The sequence below is a fragment of the Pteropus alecto genome, unplaced genomic scaffold, assembly GCF_000325575.1.
Source record: "Pteropus alecto unplaced genomic scaffold, ASM32557v1 scaffold239, whole genome shotgun sequence".
Classification (NCBI taxonomy): domain Eukaryota; kingdom Metazoa; phylum Chordata; class Mammalia; order Chiroptera; family Pteropodidae; genus Pteropus; species Pteropus alecto.
Window position 1 is genome coordinate 8,740,304 of NW_006494613.1, and position 24,708 is coordinate 8,765,011.

Sequence of the window (24,708 nt, forward strand, 5' to 3'; positions counted from 1 at the left end):
AACAGTGTACGTGAGGGCCAAATACCTCTCTCTGGTCCAGCAGAAGTGACAAGAAAAACTATAAGTCATAAGTAAACTAAACTTCTGAATGACATGCCCTTAGCATAAACATATCTATCATAAAGCACATTTTTCCATGTAAATAGACATTATTTTCTACATGGTTTTTGCCAAGAGTTAAAAATCCAAATGTTTCAAATTAGAGACAAAAACACTTATAGCTACTGTATCTTAATTTCTCTCACTACCAATTAAGAAATTCTGCCCTACAGTATGAATGTTTCTCTGCGATTCTCTACAAATCACCATTAATAAGCTAGTAAAGCAGAAAAATTAGTAGGGAGTTCATTTGATTTCTTTGCCCCAGAAGGCTGGCTTTAGTGAGAAAATTTATCTACATTTCAATTTTAATGCATTATGAATGATAAATGAACTCTACTGAATAAAGGACATGACATTGCTATGCCTTAGATTTCTATTTTCTTTCAACAAAATATTCTACCTTGCAAAGTTCATAGCTCAGTGTTTGCCTCCCTATAAGAAGCATACATATTAATGAAACCCACGATTCTAAAAAAACTCAATTTAGGATATGATGCAATAAGGGAAAAAAGGCAAGAAAAACGTCTGAGACGTGCAAGCCCATTTAGAAAGCAGCTTCACTGTTTTGGTTTCTATCAGGTATGTCTGCTCTGGCTGCTTCTAGACAGGGACAGCAACAGGAAACCGATTTTACATTGCTTTAATCACCAGGTTCGAGGGCTGCAGGATCAGAACAGTGAAAAGGCATCTGCCCTGACGTTGCATGCTGAACACAAGAGGAAAACACATTACCCTTCACAGCTCCCCCAGATCTGTTTGCACTCTCCCCTGTATTCTTTGAAGAATAGGCTCCTTATTCAGACAACCTCTAGTATGATCCCGCATAGCAATGGCTATAACCCTGACGGGTGACAAATGTTGAATTGATATTGCTAGGGGAGTGCTTGAGACTGAGGAAACAAAACCTGCATTCTTTCACTGTTGCCACCAGAAAGTCAATTTATTGTCACTGGTTATTTTTTGAACTTGAGGAACATGATGGCTAAATTCCTCATTTTATGTTAAGAGATGAATACACCAGCTAAGAACAGGACAAAGTGAGAAACATCAAATGTACAAAAAATAATATATGAACAGAGTTGACCCTCAGAGTTCAAGTGTTATTAAGTGGGAAGCATTCCAGGAAAAATGTTTACAGTTTAGTCTCTGACTATTAAAAACTGGAATTTCCTGAGTAAGCTAATATTAAAATAAAACACTAAGCATCATTAGCATTAGGAGTAAATTCTATTTTGAATAATTATCAGCACTCACTTGCTGATATTAAAAAATGATGACAAGAAATATGTAGTCATCTATGTTTTCTAGAACATAAAAAGTTAAAACAGTAAAAATACTTATTCTAAAAGAGTCAGCAAAGATAGGTCATTCTCGCTTTTGATGTTGGTAATAAACAAATAAGAAGGAAAAAATATAAAGCACACAGAGTAAAATTTTGCATCTCTCTATTGTGATTACTAAAAATGTTTAACCAATGACAAGAAAGCACTGCTCATCAGATTACATGATGATGATGAGAATGTTACTGATATAACGAAGAAGACCTAAAGTGAAATATACTATAATATTGGAATGTTCTATAAGAACTGTCTATTATGATAGGAAAAAATAAACCCCACTACATCTGTTTTGGATTCTTAATATTTTATTAGTTTGCATTTATTTTTATAATTCCTACCGAGCAGCATCCATTTATTGTTCTTCTTTGCAGGGGAACACTTGATAAAGGCAATTAACATTACATTGTTAAATGTGAACTTTAGACTGAAATCTAAAGAATATATTAGTGAGGTCAATTAATATAATGAAAATATAGCATATAATTACTCTGGTCTTTCTGACTTTGCCACAGAGGTCACAAAGGAAAGAAAATGGGTTCTAGGTATGAAGTAATTTCTTGTCATTTTTAAAGAGCCATATTAAAAAATTAGCATCTCTCTTCATACATAAGCAATTATGTATGAAGTAGCACATGAAAAATCACAGTTGCACATCATGTTATCAATAATAGATGTAGTACATAAATCATGGCAGTGCTAAGATATTAATAACAACCCTGTAATGAGACGAATATCACAGAAAGCTTTCAGTCATCTTTCCTAGCCTGTATCAGCATCAATTATCATTGCTGATTCTTTCAAGAAATCAAACTATGACTCTACTTTGAAGTTAAAGCAAATAATAACACATTTAAGACCCAGTCAAGGCTTTACTTGAAAAAGTTATAAAGAAGATGGTTAATATGTAGGTTTAGTTATAAAATTTCTTTTGCTAGTCTCATCAATTGCTGAATCAGTTTTTAATAGAAAGACTTTCAAGTACTCCTTATTAGTCATGAATAACCAGGCTAAAAACAAACAAAAAATAGTATTAATGTGAAGAAAAAAATTAAATCTTTTTTGTTTTAAAAAGTGACTGATACTTTATGTCTTTTAAGTGCATTATAATTTCTTGGTCATGAATAAGTTATATATCAAAGATTTTAGACCTGTAGCTTACTATTTCATAATCCAAGGGGCAATTTCATGATTGAGTATCCCACTGAGTTAAGATGGTAAATTCAGCTTCTACAAGTGCTCAAGTTTACAGCGGGGGAGTAGTTTAGATATCTGAATTGATTAATATAATTTCAAGTTACAAAACAGTACCTAAAGAAAAAAATATTATTAACCTCCACAGTCCACCATGCACATATGCATGGTATGTGGGGAAGGTATCAGAGTTGAGACAGGCATTTTAATACTCATTCTCAATCAATCCCAATAATAGTAGAGAAAAATAAACATTAGCAAAGACAATTTTGCAATTTTTTTTTTTATTGACTGAAAGTAAAAGATACTTTCTGAAATGTTACAATTACCAATTCAGGCCTTCAGAAAGAGATATTGGCATCAACCAAGATACTACGCAAACAAGAGATTACAATAAAACTTATGCAAAATGAAGCATGTATAAGTTCATGGATAATGACTTTTATATTAGCTATATAGAATTTTTAATTTTATATTATTGCTACATATTTAGTACAGTATTTCTAAAAACAGTTTGAAAAAAAAACCATTATAACGATCTTGGTACCATGTAATTTAAATTGAGATATTAGAACAAAGCCACCAGATATCCACCTTAAAAAAAATATTGCATACATTCAACAGAAATAATCATGTATGACACATGATTCAAATTTGAACTTAAAAGCATCAAATAATTGGCCAGGTAAATAAAGCTGTTTAAAGACATTATATATTATACTTCATTTCAGAATCCTAGTTGCTTAGATATCTGGAAAATATGGTCTAGAATCCCAGAAATTTAAAAAATATTCCCCTCTACTTCTTAAAAAAAGTTTGATATTCATTTGCATAAACCAATATTGAATTTCAAACATTTGATGTTTTGGCTAGACACTGTATTTTGAAATGCTTACACATTATAAGCAATGTGACAAAGAGAACAGGAAAACAAAACACACATCTTCCGCCTGTGAGGCTGAATGCAGGTCTCCTCAGTTAGGCAGGTCCACGTTCTGAAGGATGAGGGCCACTCGGCTTGGAATGTATACCTAAGTTGACAGAATCATGTCAGTGTGATTGAAAGAAATACTGAATGTGATATCATTAAGTACAGAGACATGATACCCTCTAATATTTGCTTAAAGTTACAGTTATCTTTACAATTCTACCGGCTCTAGGAGATGCAATTTGACAGTTCCAACAGTTCTGGCATCAATGTGAGACTCCATTAAAGCAACTGTCACTAAAAGGCTCCATATGCTTTATGAAAACCAATGTTCCTCGGACACGAGGGATATACCAGGCATTCATGGCTGTTCAGGCACCATCAGGTGGTAAAAAAAGGCTGCCCCACAGGTCACAATGTCAGGCTATGCAAGTGAATAAAAGTAATATACAAAACACTGCTTTACATCAAGACACTTCTTTATCATCCTGTTCTTTTGTTTTCACCTGTCATTTTAAGAACAAAAACTTAAATGTAATGTATGGGGGACTCTCACAACTTTAAGACAATCAAAAAGCTTGCTACTGCACTTAAAAAACAATATACATCTTTTTCATACCCTGCAGAGTCTTGACTCTGCTCCTCCTTGCATAAATACATCTCTCATCTCAGCTCAAAGCATTGTCTCTTCTCCCCTCATTCATAAAGCTCCAGCTACAGGGGTCTTTCATTTCCTTAAATGTGTCAGTCACACCCTTCCCTTTCTGTGGGTCTTTTACCATGCTCTTCCCTCTGCTCAGAACACCCTTTACTTCACGATTTCCTTATCTCTTGGATCTTGAAATATCCAAGCTCCACAAAGAGGTGTTCCTTGATAACACTTCTCCATTTCATTTTCTATCACAGCACCATTTTTGTTTCTTTCTGAATATTTAACATAATTTGTGATTTTTTTCAAGTTATGATCAACTCTCCCCACTAGACTCTGAGCTATATGGGGGCAGAGGCCAAGGATGTTCATATTTCTAACTCTTAGTAGGTGCCAATAGACAAAGCAAGTGCCAATGATGATTAAATGAAAAAATAAATAATGAATAAAGAAACAACAGTGGGATTAATATATGCATTGAATGAGACTATTATATGTCTAATGCATCTCAATGCTGCAAATGAACACAATGTTTTCCCTTAAGTTTCCTGCGATAAAGAACTCTTACAACTCTTAAAAAATCAAATATACTAATATAGTTTGTTAATTTTGATCATTAAAGATGCAGTTTTAAAATAATGACATTTTGAGAAATTTGTATTATGAATTTAATAACTATTCTAGTTTTTATAAATTATCGTTGTTACTCTCTTACTGTGCCTAATTCATAAACTTCACCAAAGGCATGCATATATAGGGAAAAAAAAATAGTATGTATAGGGTTTGGTACTATCCATGGTTTCAGGCATCCGCTAGGGGCCTTGGAACATATCCCCTTTGATTAAGGATGACTACTGTACACAGATCTACTTCTTAATGATAAGGAGCCTAACTGGCAAAGTAATAAATGATAAAACTATTGCACTATTCACTTTTCACTGCTGAGAATGTTGGAGTTACTGTAAAGGAATCTAATTAGTTTCATTTCAGGTTCAATAATCTCTGTTCTTCCATTTGTGCTCAAAATTTTAATTTATGAAGCAGAATAAGAAAGCCACCCCACCCCACCCTGCCCTTGGCCTCCAGTACACTGATTAATATATAGGTTAACATATAAGTTCCTATATCAAGAATGAAAATACAGAGTAATGATTATCCTAAATCAGACTTTTCAATAAAAGCCAGTAAAGCAGAATGGAGAAGAAGTTCTGCCCTATTGCTTCTTGGCATTTGTGAGCTACTCTGACCTTAGGAAACACGTTTCAGCGGTAGTATGCATACAGTTCTCTGATTTCACAGTTTCAACTGATGAAGCACATACAGATGATGCTGGAGAGGTACCTGCTGATGCTGCAACATGTATGGCATGTATGGCTATTTTAAGATTTCTTCGAGCTCTATTTGTTGCTATCTTTGAAAACAGATTTGATACTTATTCAGCAGATCCTTTGGATTATTGAGCTTGCAAATTAAGCTTTAGCAAATACTGTGAACTAGTTATGATGGACAGACATTTCATGGAAAAAGGAAAAGTTACATTTTTGACCCTATTTCCCCTCACTATTCCAGGTATGTGGGAGGTAGAAGTGATCTCTCATTAGTGGTGGAATGAGACCTATAGCACTTATCTTCAAGAAGTCTGATTGCATCCCAGCACATAAGAACTAATTTAATAAAGAGTACCATTATAATGAGGCATTCTTATAATAGGTATGTTTTTTAAATGTATTTTTCCCTCTGGCTCTTTGAAGAATAACTCTTGCAAGGAAGAATCTGTTTGATGGGGTTTTCTGGTCTACATGGGCTCCCTTATTCTTATATTAAAACCAGTGATCACTACGTCTGGAGCCTAAAGACTTATTTAAATGAATAATTCCTGAAGCACCTGTAGTCATAAAAAACAAATGCTGCTGCTGCTGCTGGGAAGACAGAATTAATCTTTATCTTTCTGACCAAGTTGAATCAGAATTCTATTACAGGCAGTGGTTAAGCTCTATTCTATTTCCCAGGTGCTTGCAGTGCTATATTCCTCTACATGTTATCAAGACATGTGATTCTCCATTGCAGTTGTGAATTTAGAATTGTACATTCCATATTTGCAAAATCAATGCAATTAGTGCTTGAAAATTATCTTCTGGCTGTTGCTACCATTGGTTAGTTAGCTTATTTTAATTGTGACAGAATATCTTTGCTCTTACAAAAACTGAAAGGATGCCAAGGTATTTTGTGCCCACCCCCAAATCTTGTGGGTCTATACCTAAGATTATAATTTTAGGTATAAGTCTTCTTAATTGTGTGCCCTCAAATCATGTAGTGTCTTGACATCCTTAAAATACCTAAAAAAATGATTGAATAGCCATGACAATAACTTTAAAATAGATTTGTAAAAGCATTTTGCAGTTTCCAAATAAAAGCTTGGCCTTGCTAATGAATTCGTGCGTCCTAAGAATCTCTTGCTGTAGAGAGGATACTATTACTAATCCTCTTATACAGATGGGGGAAACTGAGGCAGCACCAAAAGGTTAAAATACTCAAGTTCTTGTAGCTAGTAAATGGAAGACTAGGGGATTGGTCCCAAGTTCTCTGTCACAACATTCTGTGGTCTTTTCACTAAAATAAGAATTTCCTACATAAGAATTTTGCTGTCTGAATCTTTCTCTTTTATGTCTGGTTTCATTGGTTAAAGTTCAGCCTTAGAGCAATTGGTTGCTGCTTCTCTATGGCTCCTTTTTACAAGCTGAATTATCTTCCCTAACCCTTGAACGGTCACTAACTCTGGTTATTTCAGAGCTTTAAGATAATTTTATTATTCATTTCCAAAACGATTTTTGTCCATCTTAGGTTATATGGCAAAATTGAGTGTTCTGACGAACTTCAGCAATCATTCTTTGAAGAAAGAATGTGATAGCACCTTTGCGTTCTCCCTCTTAAAAATGCACAGGTATTTATATCTAAAGATATATCAATATCACCATTGACACTACCCATATGCACACATACACTGAGGGTAAAACCTAAATCCCCTGTGGCTGTTGTACTTTCTTCAGAGTGCATAATCAACAACTTGATCTTGTTCATCCCAGATCTCTTTCATTTATTTTATGTCACTGTCTTTGGCACATCAATTCTGTGGTGGCTTACAAAGTGAGGTGCTGGCACCATTTTAAGAGGTGAGAATACAGTAGAAAAATGAGGAAGTCAGTGTCCCATATAGATTCTCCTGCTTGACTTATACCTAAACTGAAGAAAAATTAAAGAATTTAACAGCTTATAATAAAGCTGAATACATCCTGGCCTCATGAAAGAGAAACAAATCTTAATCCAACACCTCCCATGGTTAAAAAATGCAGATTTGAGACAGAGAGATAGAAGAATACGGAGAGGATGAGAGAGAGACAGAGAGACAGAGAGAGACAGAGAGAGACACACAGAGAGAGAGAGACAGAGAGAGACAGAAAGAGACAGAGAGAGACAGAGAGAGAGAGAGAGAGACAGAGAGAGAGAGAGAGAGAGAGAGAAAGAGAGAGAGAGAGAGACAGGCGTATGACTAATCAGGAAAAGGGGAAAAAAATAGAATGCAGATGTGGACTTGAGCATATCATCTGGCCAAAAGTAGTAAACAAAGAGTTCTTTCATATCTGGAGAGTTTCTAAATTCTACATTTTTAAGAGAATTTAAACCTAGTAATTTAAAGCAAGATTCTTTCATTTATGTTAATAACAAATATATATGTAGAATTATATATATATAATTTTATATATATAATTTTAAATGCTTTCCTCAGTAATATGAAGAAACCAGAAAATTTTACAACTAAAATGAATTCAGTATTTAATTGACTACCTGAAAAAAAAAGATATATTTTTATTGATCATTTTAAGGTATTTTAAATTAAACTTCATTAGGCAGCCAATAATGTAGAAATCTGCTTAATGTAAACTGTTACAGAGAAAGCAAGAACAGAAGGGAAGTAAATTGTAGCATTAAAAATAGAAATGTTCAAAATAGAAATGAAAATTTTAAAATGCCTTATTATTTTTGAGAAATAATTTTTAATCCTATTAATATTCAAACTTCCCCAACTGTACACCAAAAAATTTCCTACTGTAAGTTTTTCCAAATCCAATTCAGTCCAGTACCATAAACTGCATCTGGTTCTTCAGCACAGTTCTCCTTCTCTATCCACCCCAACCCTATATTTTTTCATGTTGCTTATTTGTTATTTCTTTAGACAGAAACATCACTTTCTATAGTGATAGAAATTTTGAATATAAATTTGAAAAACCAATAAGAATTCAACAAATATATAATTTGAGGGAAGACATTTTAGGGAGAGGGTACAATATGTCCCAGTAAGGAACATATGAAAAACCTCATTTTTTATGGAGCTGTAGGTAATTATGGATGACTGGAATTCAGGAAGAATCTACAGGAATTTGTACTAGAAAAGTAGATTTGCAAGTCAACTGCAAGAACATAGACTACTGTGTAAATGATGGAAGGCCATTAAAGAGTTATAGAGAAACGACAGGATTTTACTTGGGTTTTAGAAAGATGACCCCAGTGGCAGTAGGGAGAATAAATTCTATCTAAGTAATAGAAACTGATAACCATCCTTTAAAATAAACATTAAATTAATAAAAATTTCAGTTTTTTTTCTAAAAAAAAGAGAGCATTTTAAAAATAGAGAATTAAATTTAAATACAACGAAAAGAGTTTAACCTTACTTACCAAAAGAGAATAGGAAAGCCCGTTATGTTCAAAAGCCTCAGAAAAGAAATCGGTGTTGTGGTCCAATCTCTGGTGTCCTCCATATTCAGCTGCATCTGAATCTAGCACAATTTTGAATGTACAGTTCTTAAGGAATCAGAACAGTTCAGAAATTGAATAAGATATTATAAAATATATTCTGAGGCAGCAATTTAAAAGTGAGTATTTCAAATACTGTGACATCATAATTTGTGTCACTCATTCTTCTAAAATTTCACAGATTCTCATGTCCTAAAGGGGCTTTTCATAAGATATCTAGTCTACACCCCCATGGGATATTTGTTATTCTTCTATCGTAGCTCATTACATGATCATTCAGCCTGGGACTGAATATACCTATTTATGGAGAATCAGCTTTCTTCTTAAGGCAACCCATTACATTTGCTAGAAATTCTCTACCACAGTAAACAGAAATTTGACTCCTTGGAACTATTTCTACCCAGAAAATCCACAAAGAATAAGTTCAAAATACAATAACCTTTCAAATATTTAACAAAAGCGATGTTATCGCCATGTGTCCGCTATGCATAAATACATGTTAAATACATCTCAGAACTTTTGATCATCCTTCATTTGATATGGCTTTTTACTCCTTGCAATCTCTGAATTCATTCCAGTTTTCCAGATCCTGGCTATTAAAGTAAGGAACACAGAAGTGAACCAAGTATCCACGTGTGCTTTAAAAAGTACAGAAGCAAGCAGGCTTACTCTTCCCGCTGGTTACAGGCAGCATGTTATTAACACAGAAGACCATGCAAACCTACTATCCATCATTCCACAGGTGGATTCATGTTGCAATCATGTGATCTGCTACAATGTGACATCTGATTTTTCACAGTGAGTTATTAAACCTGTTAGCATTACCATATTTACAACAAAATAAAAGCTATGGTTATTATGTTCAAATTTATTATACTGAGAATGTCTAGACATGACACTTTGATACAAAACTCCCTAAGAAAATATGTATCGGTACTTAGAAATCTTAAATTTCTTCTAGCCTAAGGAGGGATATAGATAGATTTAAGTGTTTTTGTGTTTTCCTTTCCTGCTTGGTAAATCTTTAATCTCAGAAATGTTTGTATATTTTCATTACAGCAAAAATTATCACATTAAAAGTACATATAGGTAATAGACAAAGACCACCATTTTCATGCCTAGGAAACCCTGTCTAGGTAGGAGATAGAGATGGATTTCCTACAGGAACTTTTGCTGGAAGTAGTGGCTCCATTTCAGTCAATCCAGTACGGCCTGCTCTGATTCATATTTAAACTGATAATAAACATATTAATGTGTTTAAAGGAGAAAGAAACACAGAGAGATTGAGATTCAAAAGATTAATATCAAGAATAGGCACATTCTAAAGTCACTCAATACAGCTGGAAATGATTTGAACATACCAACTTATTTAATGGTGAAATATGGATAGTGAAAATAATTGGAGATGTAGTAAATAAATATTAAGAAGTATTGTGGAATGAAAGAAATTAAAAGTTTAGCTTTCCTTTCTTCATCCTAGTTCATTAAATACTTGCACAAATCTTCAAAAAGCAAAAACAAAACCAAGACTATAGTTTAGAAAAAAAAATGTCTTAGAATACTTTTTAAGACTTTAAAATAAAATATCAACTATTAAATTACTGGTTAACAGCATAGATTATTGGTAGTAGTGTCTGAGGAAAGCAAGTGTATCATCAAAAGCAGTGGATCCCAACCTGTGAGATGACAATCACTGGTAGTCATGTTATTATAAGGAACTCATTGAATGAGTAATTATGTTGTGATAAGGGACTGGGAATCTATATGCACATTAGATAGTGTCTGAGGACTAAATTCTGTTATTATACACATTTAATACTGTATTTCAAATAATGTGCATGTTTTTTGATTAATAAAATGCAGATTCGTTTAAAAAGTTGAAATTTAAAGTCAGTTTTTGCCTATATATTTTCTTGATCAAGGATACTGAAAGAACAATTGTTTTTGACACTGAAAGGGATCATCATACTTAAAAATAGAATCTATTCACACACACACACACACACACACGCGCGCGTAATTTGTAGCCATAAAGGAAAAGCTAACAAAACCCATAATGAAAGTTTTGAAACATCACTTTAGACCTATTTATCTGATCTAAAGAAACAATTCTGCTGTAGCCACTTTTAGAATTACCCAGCCCTGTTATTACCCAGGTAACACATAACTTCCTTTAGAAAATGCAAACAAACTATAGAAAGCCCAACAATTTAAAACATTAATTAAAAGTAATGATTGTGAAAAAGCTTTATCATTGTAAATTACTACCACATATTATTCAAGTATCAGAAATACCCCATCGGTCGAAATATTGTTTAAAATAAAAACATTTTACAGAGGTTATTTGAGCAACTGAATTTTTTCCCTCTTCTCCCACTCAGCCATTCCTCACTCCCTTTGCATGCACACTCTCACGGTATGAGACCCAAAGAGCACAAAACCCCCATCAAATCCTCATCTTCCACTAAACAAACAAAAAATCTCTGAAAATAGAACTCAAATCCCATTTACGCTTATTTTAAACTACCTTCTTTATATGGTTTCCAATTCCAGAGTGGATAAAACAAATTTAGCAAGATACCTTAACACGCCCTCTTTCGTTCATAGCTACCTCTCTATACCTAGCTGAGGGCTTTCTCATAACAGGGTCTGAATACATCTTTGAACCTGATATTTTGATTCACCTGGAACGGTCAAATTACATACCTTATTCTAATATTAAAAAAAAGTAGAATAAACTATCTTTATTCCCCCATTCACTTACTAAGTATTACAATGTATATGGCACCGTAAAAGATTAAAAAAAAATGACTATGATATCACTTTAGTTTACATGCAATTTATAACCTGTAAGGAGAGATTAGACATGCACAAGAATATCTATAAATAAATCAAAAAAGCTATATTCGGTGACAGGTAGAGCCAAGAAGCAAAAGAAGGATTGACAATCAGTATATAAAAAATCTTGAAGGCTAAGCTAAGATATTCAGATTTCTTTTGGTAATTAAGTATGAGAATGTTGAAGATTCGTGAGAAAGGTTATGACAAGCAAATTAATCTGGAGGTCAGGGATAGAATAAGATAGACGAAGGAAATTCTATGTCGAAAAAACCAGTCAGAAGTCTAACAGTGGTCCATGGATAGTAATATGGCTAAACTTGGATAGTGCAAATGGAGAGACATAGATACATCAATGAGGTTTTGATGTACAACTGATGGTACGAAGATGGTAAGGAAATTGGTGCTCAATTTGGAAAAACAGAAGTAGAAAGGGAGAATAATTTTGCCCAAAGACATACAACCAGTTTAGAGGTAGAGCTAGGATGTATACATAAGTCGAATGCAGATCTAATTACCCTACTCTCTGCAAGTAAGTGCCTATTTTATGCTGAGAATCAGGCAAAGTGTTTTAATACTAAAGTTGAGATTTGAAGAATATAGATGCCAAAATGAACATGATATGAGAATAAAAATAAGAAAAGCAGAATAAGTGCTATTCATCTAAGTGATTAATCTAGTGAAATTTAAAAGATGGGCATTAAAGAACTGAATTCTTAACATTCCTTATGGAGTCTGGATACCTGTGAAGTTTATTGCATTTGCTCTAGATTCATTCATTAGGTTCATTTGGTCATTTTATTGGTGGTTACAAAATATTGAACCAAAACATTTACCTTGCTCAAGTTTGGAAAATAGAATAGGAAAAAATAATAGAATGATAGAATCTATTTATGAAGATTTATTTTTGAAATGGAGATCAAATCAGTCCCTATCCATTCGAATGATATTTAAAAATATTACTTCTTATTTTAAATTCAAGAGCTTCCTAGGTATTTGATATACCTATCAACAGGTCGAAGTGGGTAAGAAGTTGTAAGCATTATTTTATAATCTATGTCCTTAAATTTAAACCAAGGAAGAGCCATGTCCTGAAGACCTGTACTAATAAGATTAAAGAAAAGTGAAGGCATGAAGACTCTTAAATTCAATGGCTCTTCAAATACTTCAAAAGCTGCTGTGTTTGCTCAGTCACTTTTAAAGTGTCTGTTCAAAGTATAAGGATTTTGATGTAAGAAGTACTATCATTTATATCATTCTGCACTAAACTCACTTCGCTCCCATGGATGAAGCTAAGGAAATGCATTGTAAGGTACAACTCTCTTGAGGTTTCAAACTGAGTGACAATAAAAGGGGTTTTCTAGTGACTAGATGACCATCAAGGTGACAAAGCTAAGTTACCATATATCTTTAGATCTAAGACATCCGTGATTTTAAGATGAATTTTTTTATATATCTCCAATAAAGAGAAAAAAAAAAAATAACTACCAAGGCAATCACTGAAGGCATGTTAAAATGTGAAAACAAATATATATTTATTAGAATATATCAATACAAAATCAGTGAATACAAAATATTGGACCAAAATATTTACCTTGCTCAATTTTGGAAAATATAGTACAAAAAGAATGATAGAATAATAGAATTTTGTTATGGTGACTTCTTTTTAAAAGAAAATCAAATAGGTCCCTTTCCATTTGGATGTCATTAAGACTATTTAAATATTTAGAAACAGCAAACCAAGGTCAAGATACAGAGAACAGACTGGTGGTTGCCAGATGCAGGGGTTGAGGTTGGAGAAACAAGTATAGGACATGTTAGCCACTCAGGGAAAAAAAAAAATATATATATATATACACATATGTGTGTGTGTGTGTGTGTGTGTGTGTGTGTGTGTGTGTGTATGTATCTAGTATGTTATTTTCAGATCTGAGTCTTTCAGCAATCCATCCATATTATTATAATTGCAGTAACTTCTGGGATCTGAATGACCCCAGGAGAGAGAATCTATATCAAAGGCAGAAAACATTAGATACGAAATTCTAAGGAACTGTGAAAAACATACCAGAATAAGAATAGGTGCTGAAAAGCAAGGAGAATTTTATATTTTAACAGTCTCAAAATAAATAACCAGCACAGGACTTGCCACATGTTCTAATGTAATTCTTCCCTTTTTATGTTTCACAAACTGAATTTTATTTATTGCCAGTTATAATTTACAAAATTTGTTATGGCTATATAGCATTTAAAATAGATATTTTACAAATATCCCTTTATTTTACAAATATAGCTAAATATAGCCTAGTTCATTGTCCTGAGCCACAGAAAGGGCCATAAGTACAACTTTCAGTTGCTTTCTCTGGTCTGTTCCCAGATGTAGGAATATCAAAGACTTGGATGTGTTGCTGTATATTTTATAAATGGGTATATGTGTTAGTGTGAAGTAGAGGGGGGTGTGTGTGTGTGTGTAGGCATTTCCATCTTTCTGTGATCTAGTATATATTAACCTAAAAATTCATCACTGGAAATGAGTTCTGATATTTTAATTATTTTTTTAAAACCACTTATGGTAATGTGGCATTTATTACTGTTACTTTAGAAAATATCCATTTATCTTTGTTCTCTCTCTAACTTTAGTTTTAAAAAAATATCCCGATACTATAATATTTTAAAAATAAAATAAAAACAGAGAGCAATGTGAAAATAGAGAATTTACTATTAAAGGTAATCAAAGTATATTTTCAAATAAAATGGGAAGTCCAACTTGTCTTTAAGGGGGCGATGTGCTTTTTTGTTTTTGTTTTTTTACTAATTAATTCACATTAAAATTTTGGTGCCCATGTATGAGCTTCATGTATGAGCTACCTATGCATTCAAGTTTGTGAAGACTGTCTTCATTAAAAATTTAAATGACAATCACACATTTTAATTAAGTGTAAAATAGAAATATATTTCTAGTACAATCTAGGATGTGCTTGTTTCATCAACAATAAGTTTCTGATTTTAGCACTCCAATTCCTGTAAATTTACTTCCTTGTCTGTAAATTTTTAGAAACTACAATGCACAATAACAATAAAACAAATTCAGTGAATAACGGGATCAAATATCATTACTTACTATATTAATTAATAGATTACTATGGCTTTTGAAAGACATTTTCATGCATGTTACTAGTTTATTCTTAGTCATGCTTAATGACTCACATCAGTAAAGAGAAAATTGAATAATAATATAAAATACTGAGTGCTATATATTTCTCTCTTTCTAATAGAAAAATATTCTAAATACTTTATAGAATACTTTGGCTAATTAGGAACTCTTCTTTGTCTTAGAAAATTATATAACTTGAACTAAAAAGTGTCATCGTTTCTCAATAACTCAAGAAAAAATAATAATGAAAAAAACCTGCCCACGTTTCTAGCCTCACCTTCCTCAAAAATAGTTGCTCTTTGTGTCATTAAAGATTACCCAAAGGACTTGTAAGTTCAATTATTTGATGAACTTACAATTATTTAGAACTGCAAAAGAAAGAGTAACAGAATTTTATTTACCTTTTAACCACATTGTCATTGAAATGAGTTCTGACCATGCAGATTCAACTTTTTTTTTACAAACACAGGGTGCTTTTGAACTCAAAATAATTTTGACTTAGGCTGTAAAGAAACACCTTTCCCCAAATTTACTCTAATACAGCCCTCGGTGGAGTTCAATACATACATACACGCATACATATATACATACATACATACATACATGTATGCATACACACACATATAAATGGAAAAGATAATTGAAAACTTCAAAGTCCCTGAAAAATAATAACAATTATAAGCAGTAAGTAAGTATCATTTGAGCCATTTCACAGAGACAGAGATAAGAGAAAGCATCCTAAAATACAGTCGGTATGTCCATAGGCTTTGGGGTTCATCAATTACATTCTAATCCCTGTTCTGCCATATATTATCAGTGTCACCAGCAAGTTACTGAACTTCCTAGAGGCTCAGTTTCTTGTTGGTAAAATGGAGGTAGTATAATCAGAGGGTTGTGAGGATTAACTGAAACAATGTACATTAAGTGCTAAACACAGTGTTAAAAATATTATTATTAGCTGTTTATTATTATTATTACTAACTACTCCCACTCCCACTCCCACTCCCACTACTACTGCTGCTGCTGCTGCTGCTGCTGCTACTACTACTACTACTACTACCACCACCACCACCACCACCAAAAACCCTGAGCATTTAAAGTGCTATCTTAGGTGATGAAGAATATAAAAGTGGGTCTATTTACTCCCTAGCTTACATTTTACACCCTATTTGGCCTCTTCTTCCTTAATAAACTTTGTTTCCATTCCCTTCTCCCATATCTTTGTTCTCACTAAAATCTAAACACTTTTCCTGTTAAATAAAATGTTTAACATTAAAGCTTAATGGGACTGTACATCTAACTCTTTGAGGACTAGACACTTTTTAAAAAATTTAAGTTGTTTTTTATAAAGGAAAATGCTGTTCAAACTTCTGAAAAAGATGGAGAAGCTTATTCTGAACACATTAAAAATTAAATACCTCCCTACACCCTCTTGTGCTTGTCCTGATTTTTTACCATAGTGTTACCAACTGTTAACTTACTATATATTTAAGTATTATAATTTTCTGTCTGCCAATATAAAAATACAGTCTCTATAAGGAATTTCTGTCTTTCCCCACTCACCTCCTCCCCTCTAGGAACTAGATTAGTACGTGGCATATTTACTAAGTGGTTATTTTTCTTTCATTATTTTCCTATTGTAATATCCTCCTTGGGTTTTGATACATGCACGCTTTTGCTAAACTTAAGAAATAATTTAATACTACCCTGGCCATAAAAACAAACAAACAAACAAACAAACAAAACCCTTTATTTCCTTCCCTCATTTCATGAGGTTAAAATTTCACATCTGTACAATATAACTTCTAACACAATCCCATTTCATTATCCATAAATTTTTACTTGAGCATTTCGAAAAATTTTTCTTTCTTTTTGGAGAAGTTACAATAGTTAAACAAATGCATGTCAGTTTGAAGAAATTAATTCTCAGGTGAATAACTGATTGGTATGAGCCCTGGAGATAGACATTTTATAGAATTCTTAATTGAAGTGGATAATGATTACATGTTTACTTAAATCAGCATATACTCAAAGACTTGCATTATCAACTTGAGTGGTTAACTTCCTCTATACAGATGATTGAACTTAAGCATAGAGTATCAAAATGACTTGTCAAAATCATATATATATATATAATTTGACAGGGCCAGGATATGTATTTAGACATAATATTTTTTACCATTCTACTACCAACTGATTGCAAAGTGTATGAACATTAAAATATTTACACTTTAAAAACTGATTATTTTAGCCTTTGTAGTAGAAACTTTTTTTCTTTATTTGAAATAATACTTATTAAGAATATCAGAAAGTTAATGTATATTACTCTTTTTCTTTTAACATTAAAGACAAGATAGAAAATCGTAACACTACAAGGAACACTCAGTGCTTCAGGAAGCTGGATGAGAAGGGTCTGAGCTAGCGTGCCATAAAAAATTGTAAAGCAAAGCTTGCAGGTTTGTATATGTGTGTGCGTGTGTGCATACACGTGCATATGCATACACATGCATCATCTCTCCCAGTCACTCCTGAGCACTTCTGGGCATGTAGACCATAATGATCATAATTATACCTACAGTAATGAGTGTGAGGAAAAAATTATAAGTAAACATTTTCCCATAGGCACGCACACAAAAAAGATGAGTGAGAAAGTCTTATACACACATACATACATACGTACACACAATTGCTAATAAATCTATTTTCCAGGAGTATAATAAATCTTATATAGTAGCTTACAATCATGTTTAAACTAATCATATTGGTTTATTCTTACTAGGTGGACATGGAAAACAGTAATACAAGGAAATAGTAAAGCTGCCGAGTTATTTCTGCAAAGCACATGTTTGTAAAATTCAAAAGGATATCAACAAATGTTTTGGCTATGATTGTTAAACATGGAAATGATTGACATAATTCAAATGAGCAAAAATTCTGGCATACTTTGAATCAAATTCCATGTAGATCTTCTTACTTTCACAGTTATTTCACAAATGAGTTTTATTTATAAGATTCAATTATTATTAAAATTTCAAAGTGATGATACTACTATGGTTATAAGAGAGTTAATCTAATCCAGATCTAATCCAGTAAGATGATTCTATATATCTCTTAGGTAAGGCATCTGAGGCAGCCAGTAGACAAAATATCACCAAGGATAAATTTCTCACATTCAAAATTATTAAGGCAAGAAAAGGAGATAAATACAATTTAATGTTCCTAATATAAAAGTACAGAAAGTTCATCTTTCCAAATGCATCCAAGGCTGTATTTACTGTGGGTGGCTAAAACAAATCACAACTCTCATACTGAGAACTTATGTCAGTAATACGAGACTACTGTGCATATCATAACTTGTACTCAAGAAAGAACATGAACAATAGGTTATCAAAAAAACCTCATGTAAGCAGAATTCTTATCTTTCATTTCTTTGTAAAGTGTTCTTTCCTCTGTTCTAAGGGACGTTTAGTCCCCAAACCCTTTCATCCTCTAACATCCTTTAGCAGCTATCATGACACTTTACCAGTCAGCACTTGAAGCTGAAACATACTTATGTTTATATGCTGGGTTAAAAAAAAAAAAAAATTAGTAGTCACCTTTTTTCCTTAGTCAGTTATTTTATCTTTTTAAAGGTATGTTTGTTTTAAAAATATTCCATTTACATTGATCTATATTTTTGAATGTTAGAAACTGCGATAATGTAACGCTGAATAAAAATGACATTTAGTCATAAGCACCATTAATTTTTATAAAGAAAAGCAGATAAAATAAAATTATAAGTAATTAGTGAAACATGCCTTACCTATATGCTATTTCTACAGGGCAACAAAAAGGTGAATTTTCCAGTGCCCAAATGAAAAAAAACTGTGCTGAAATTAGTAGAACTAGATTTAAATCACATTTATTCTCTTACTAGAAATATGATATTGTGAAAGTTATAAATCTTTCTGATGCTTATATATAGGTTGAAGATATGTATACTTATTTGACTCATATCACTAAGGTGATATGAAGATGAGTCAGTGTAAATAAAAACATTCATACACTGTAAAGTGTTATGTAAATTTAACTTTTGGTACTCATTTGGAAACAATTTCCTAAAATATATTTCCTAACCCAAACAATTCAATTTAATTTAAATGGGCTGAACCAAACCATGATAAAGTTCTTCTACCTTTCAAAAACCTATGATTCCACACTGCCCAGTATTTCCTAACAGTCATTAAACATCACAAAATTATACCTGATGATTAGAGCACAGATCAAAGTCGGAGGGGTGATTAGGGACCATTTTCATGGAGCTAACAGTTGAGGTCATAAACATGTGTATGTTCTTCAAGGGAAGAGAGCAAAAAAAAAAAAGAATAAATGATTGGATTTGTATCCGAGGGAAAAAGATAACAAAGAGTGAGTAGAGAGAAAAGGGAAATCAAGATAGTGCTGTAGTGTGTGAAGAAATGGGAGAAAGGAAAAAGGTGCGCCAATGGTAAAACAGTGAGTAAAGGATATAGCAGGGAGAAGAAAACTTTTAATTCCAATACTGTGAAAAACAGAAATCATTTTGTGGTGGTGAAGAAGAAATGGGAAAAAGAAATAGGGCATGAGAATGTAGGCAACAGAAGATTAGTACCTACTCTCTTGTCCTCTCATTTCCTTCCTTTTATTGCCAAAATTCTAGTAAATTTTTAGAATGATGATCATGATAGTAATGGTGACTATAGCAGGTAACATATATACTGAGCTTATAGGATGTGCAGGAAACCATTGCTAAAACTTTCACATGCATTAACTCATTTAATTCTGACAATAATTCTATATGCGGAATACAAGAAACAAAGAGGTTACATTCATAACATGAATAAGACAGAACTTGAACCCTCAGGTGATCTTATACCAGAGTTCATGCTCTTAAACACTATCCTAGTAACAAAAGCAAATTTCTCTACATTTACAATATAAAATCCAGAAATACCTACTTCTTCTGATGGCTACACAAGTCACACAAGCCTTTGGGAAATAAATATTAGAGCAAGAGAACAAACTGAAGAAACTAATGTTTCAGAATAAGATAAGAATGCTACTACCACTGAAACGTACTTTTCTTTGTTTTTCTTAGCTGGTAAAAAGGTAGTGTTGGAACGGAAGGTAGAAGAGTGAAAACTGACTATTTCTCTAAATAATAATGAACTCATAGGAGAAAAAAAAATCACAGCAATATCTAAAATTTTACAAAGAAAATAATTTTGTTTTAATTAATGTTCTCATAATAAACAGTTATTGTCTAGCAATGAAAGGTAATATGATTGTATTTCATTAAGTTATGCTTTAAATAAATATTCTTGATAATATCTAAAGAATATTTTCCTTATTCAACAAACCACAGAACTATCAAAAAGAATCATAATTGATTTCAGAAGTAAATTTCACAAATAGGAATTATATATTTTTCCATTAATAGGCCAAGAGATACTACATTAATAGAATTAGAGATGGTTCTTGAACATGGTTATACTAAAGACACTGTTTCCAGGAATACATTATTTATGACTTTACTTTTCCCATTTCTCCATGGAAAAACAGAAATTCTTCTATTGGTTGTGGCATCCCCATATTTTTTGGAGCCCTTCAATTATAAGAGTGAACCACTAATTACATTATGGCCTAATTTAAAAAAATCTTCTAGGAGTATTCAGGTAGCATTCACAAATAAATGAAACATTAACCACTAAGTTTGACCCTGTGAAATTCTGTTAGAAGAGCTTAACAGAAAACAATGGGAATGAAAATATCTCACTTGTAGAAGATCTAAACAGCTTTCTGACAGGCAGGAGATATTCACTGGGGCGGGGGATGGGTGGCTAATTTCTAGTGAGATCAGAAGGAAAAAAGTAATTTAACATTCAGTATTATAAATTTATTTTAGACACAGAATGCTTTAGTTAAAAAACACTGGCATCAGATATAAAGGTGACAAATACAATTTATTTTTTAAAACAGAAGAGAACCATCTGTTTTGGACTGATTTAATGAAAGACTATTTTAAAAGAAAGGTTAGATAAGAAATTTTTCAGTCCAATGTTTTCACTGTAAGTTTCCTTCTTCCATATTTTCAATGCTGTTCCCCAAGAAACAAAAATATTTACTAAATGAGATAATGAGTGAAAAGTGTTTGCAGAGTGCAAAGCATATAAGTTTGTAATAGATGGTAGATCTTATTAGGAAAGCCTGTTCAGCAAGTATGCTAACTGGCAAAAGATTCTAGCATGTGGATTTCAAATTCTACAAAATTATGATGTATTTGTATTGATACTAATTTGTCAATTTTTCCTTTCTACCACATAATTAAATATTTGCTCTAAGGGAAAGCACACATGTAGATTATAGTAATCTCTGTGATTTAGTTATTTAATTGAAAACAACGGTAGGTTTTCTTTCACCATTAGGTAGTTGTATCCTCTCTCTCTCCTTCCATCATCCATCTGTCCATACATCCATCTATCCATCATCCATCCGACTGTCTGCCCATCCCTCTCTTCATAATTATCCATCTATCTACCTCTCCATTAAAACTTTAGCTTTATGTTGTGAGTACCTAATATATTCTAACTAAACATATATTTGTTAATACGCAGGTAAGACTGTCAATCTTATCATGTATCTTGAAGTCAAATTCCACGTAATAGTGCCCCTTATTTACAAATTGGTAAAAATAATCATCCCAGGCACAAATGATTTTCCTCCTTTAGTGATACAATCATAACACGAGTACAAACTGTTTTTAAAGGTTATAATGTTTCTCATTCCTTTTTCCTACAGAAGGACAATAGAGAACAGAAATCTTGACAGAGCTACTGTTAGATGAAATGCTGTAAACAAAGGAGACCATCACTGAGCAACCGAGCTATGAACCAAAAATTTTCAGAAGTGCTGTCGAATATCTCACAAGACTGAGACACTGAAGAGAACTCCACTATCGAAAAACAAACAACCAAAAGAAATCCTACCAAAAAACCTAAAACCATTTGTGTGTGTAAGGGCTTATTCATTATTCACTATTTCCTATAGTCTTATGAATATATATTAAACCAATCTAAAAATGTTATAGCAGTTGCAATATTTTAATCATGCAAAATATTAATTTTTTACTTTGTGATTGATCTCAAATTTCTGAATATAAAAATGACACCAAATCATAGGCTCTTTATAGAGGAGGGGGTATGCATCTGTTATTATCATTAAATCACAGGGATTGTTGAATAGTGTTTAACAATGAAAAATGAAGGAACAGTAGGTAATGTTTACAAGTATTACTATCATCTTGAAACTGAAGAAGGCTAACTTAAGCAATAAATGTACATTATTTTGATGCTATAGAAACAAAAGGAGTATCTATATTAAGTAGAAAATTATTACTAGGATTAACAGTGTCCGTTCACAAAGATCATCATTAAATTGCAGCAGAATAAAAACAAATACAAACACACACTCACACATACACGCACAAGAAAAAAAAAATGCTTGCATCTATTCAAAGTGACTGTTGTAGTTCTCTTCAGAAAACCTTGTATTTAAAAAAAAAAAAAAAATTACCCAAATATCTATAACCTGGAAAACTATAGTTAAACTGAGATGCTCTACTTTTCTAGTCCAGAAATTAATCACATAAAATCTTGATAGAATGTGTCATTTAGCTAATCTTAAAGTAAGTCTTTGTTTTCATTTGTTGCATAAAGTATAGACTCTTATAAACACAGTGTTACATAACCAAGCTTCAAAGGCTTCTGTAAACTAAGCAACTCACAGCAACATTTCTGCCTTCAGCAATCACACTCCAGTGAATCATCCAAGTGACCTATTTGCTCATTAAAAACTCTGTGTACAGGTTGCAAATGTCAGAGTCTAAATTTACATTTAAAAAAGCACATCTTGCAGCAGTTTAATGAAAATATTTCAAAGATATCAGGTCAAATCCAACTATTTACTCATCTGTTCCTTTAGCTTTAAATATTTTTGGTCTGGATTCATGTATTCTTCACAAGCCACACTTTATGATCACTCCTCTTAACATTTCACTATTGTAACAGTTTGAAACACCATTTGGAAAGGATGCTAATATTTTCAATAGCATGCTGACTAATAATTTAAAAACATTTGATTTTAGTGTTGTGTATGCTCTCAGAATATGAAAGTGTATATACCAAGAATAAATAAGCTATGAGGGCTTTAAATTTACTTTGAATATTTATCAGTCAACTTAAATAGATGTGATGCATCAGAGGAGTTTAATTTTGAACACAGACCATGGCATATTTATATTCTATTCTAGAATATAGAGAAATCACAAAAATTGGCCTAAGTATGTACGTTTTACTTTTTTTCCTGTGGATAATGGTGCTGTGGGTCACGAGGAAGAATTTCTGGGAACGAATTTGTGGGGGCTGATGGTAGGATGCTGAGGAAAGTTAGTTAATGAGGGAGAAGCTTGCTAATATAATGCATTTGTGAATAATTTTTTCATGCTACTTATTTCTCAAAACTATATCAAAATCATTTTGAACATTATGGAAATAAATCATCATCAGTAATACTACTACAGCTACCACCACAATCACACATCAATACCCATGAATGAAAACCATGAATAGTCAGGAAGAGGCATGATGGTATAGTAGAAAGAACATGAGCTTTGCAATACACTGCTCAACTTTTATCAGCAGTGTGCTGGAGAAGTTAGGTAGTTACTTACAGGCCTCAATTTACTAATTTGTCACACAAGGCTAATACAACCTATCTTACAGGGCAGCCAGGAATATTAAATTAGATACTTAATGAAGAAGGCTAGAAAACAGAAGCACCTCAAAAGAAAGCCCCTAACACCCACACTCTCCCCCACATCACTCAAAATGTGGTATCATTTGTGTTGTTCAGAATAGATTAGAAAGATCGGTTTGCCCTTGGGGGCTTAGCAGTTTTGCTTTCGATTCAAATGCTGATTCGGTAATGTTCTAAGCAAAGAAATAAAATAATGTTTTTGATAATATATAGGACATTACGTTTCTTTCTTTCTCTACTGCTAAGCAATGTGAAATCATAAGCAAATATAACACATCAGGAAAATATACATTGTCTTCCTAAGATTGAAATTTATAATCCGCCTACTTACCCAACACATCCAGGTCTCAGTTCTGAATCACCCACATTGCTATCTACTGTATTAAAGAACGTTGGTGATTATTATACTGAAAATTAGCAGCTAAAAAGACCAATGTGACACAGTGTATAGGCAAATAATCATTGCTGTTCTTGTTTATTTTCTAGAATACGGCTGCAGATTCCTTTTGCAGAAACAATACAATGTTCTTTAACAGTTACCGTGAAAACCAATTTCAAAACCTTAGCAATATAAATCAACTTCCCTCTTAGTTTTCAAATGTATCATCTTATTTTGAAGTGATAGTTAAAACTGTCCTTAAAGTGTTCCTTCTACCTTGCCTGGCATTACTTCCAAAATAGCTCCCCTTACGACCACCTATTCTTCACGGATCTGAGTGAAAGTTGATGTCTTGCTATTTGATATATAGGACATATAGGTTCAAAAAATGGAACTGCTCAAGAATTCAGACATGTTACCTATTGTAAGTTTATATTTCACAGTGACAGAAGAAGTTCAAATGACTGCTTTAGAAACTTTAAATTTGTT

The 24,708-nt window shown here is 32.6% G+C and overlaps 1 protein-coding gene across 1 annotated transcript in view; it reads right to left on the reverse strand.

The window, feature by feature from the left end:
- Positions 1-2,897: 2,897 nt before the first annotated feature.
- The window catches only part of GBE1 (1,4-alpha-glucan branching enzyme 1), a gene marked incomplete at its 5' end in the record, with an annotated part of 239,060 nt that continues 217,249 nt past the window's right edge, over positions 2,898-24,708 (reverse strand). Inside the window, 2 exon segments of the mRNA XM_006926236.3 lie at positions 2,898-3,664; positions 8,942-9,059. Coding sequence (XP_006926298.2) covers positions 3,608-3,664; positions 8,942-9,059 — 175 coding nt within the window.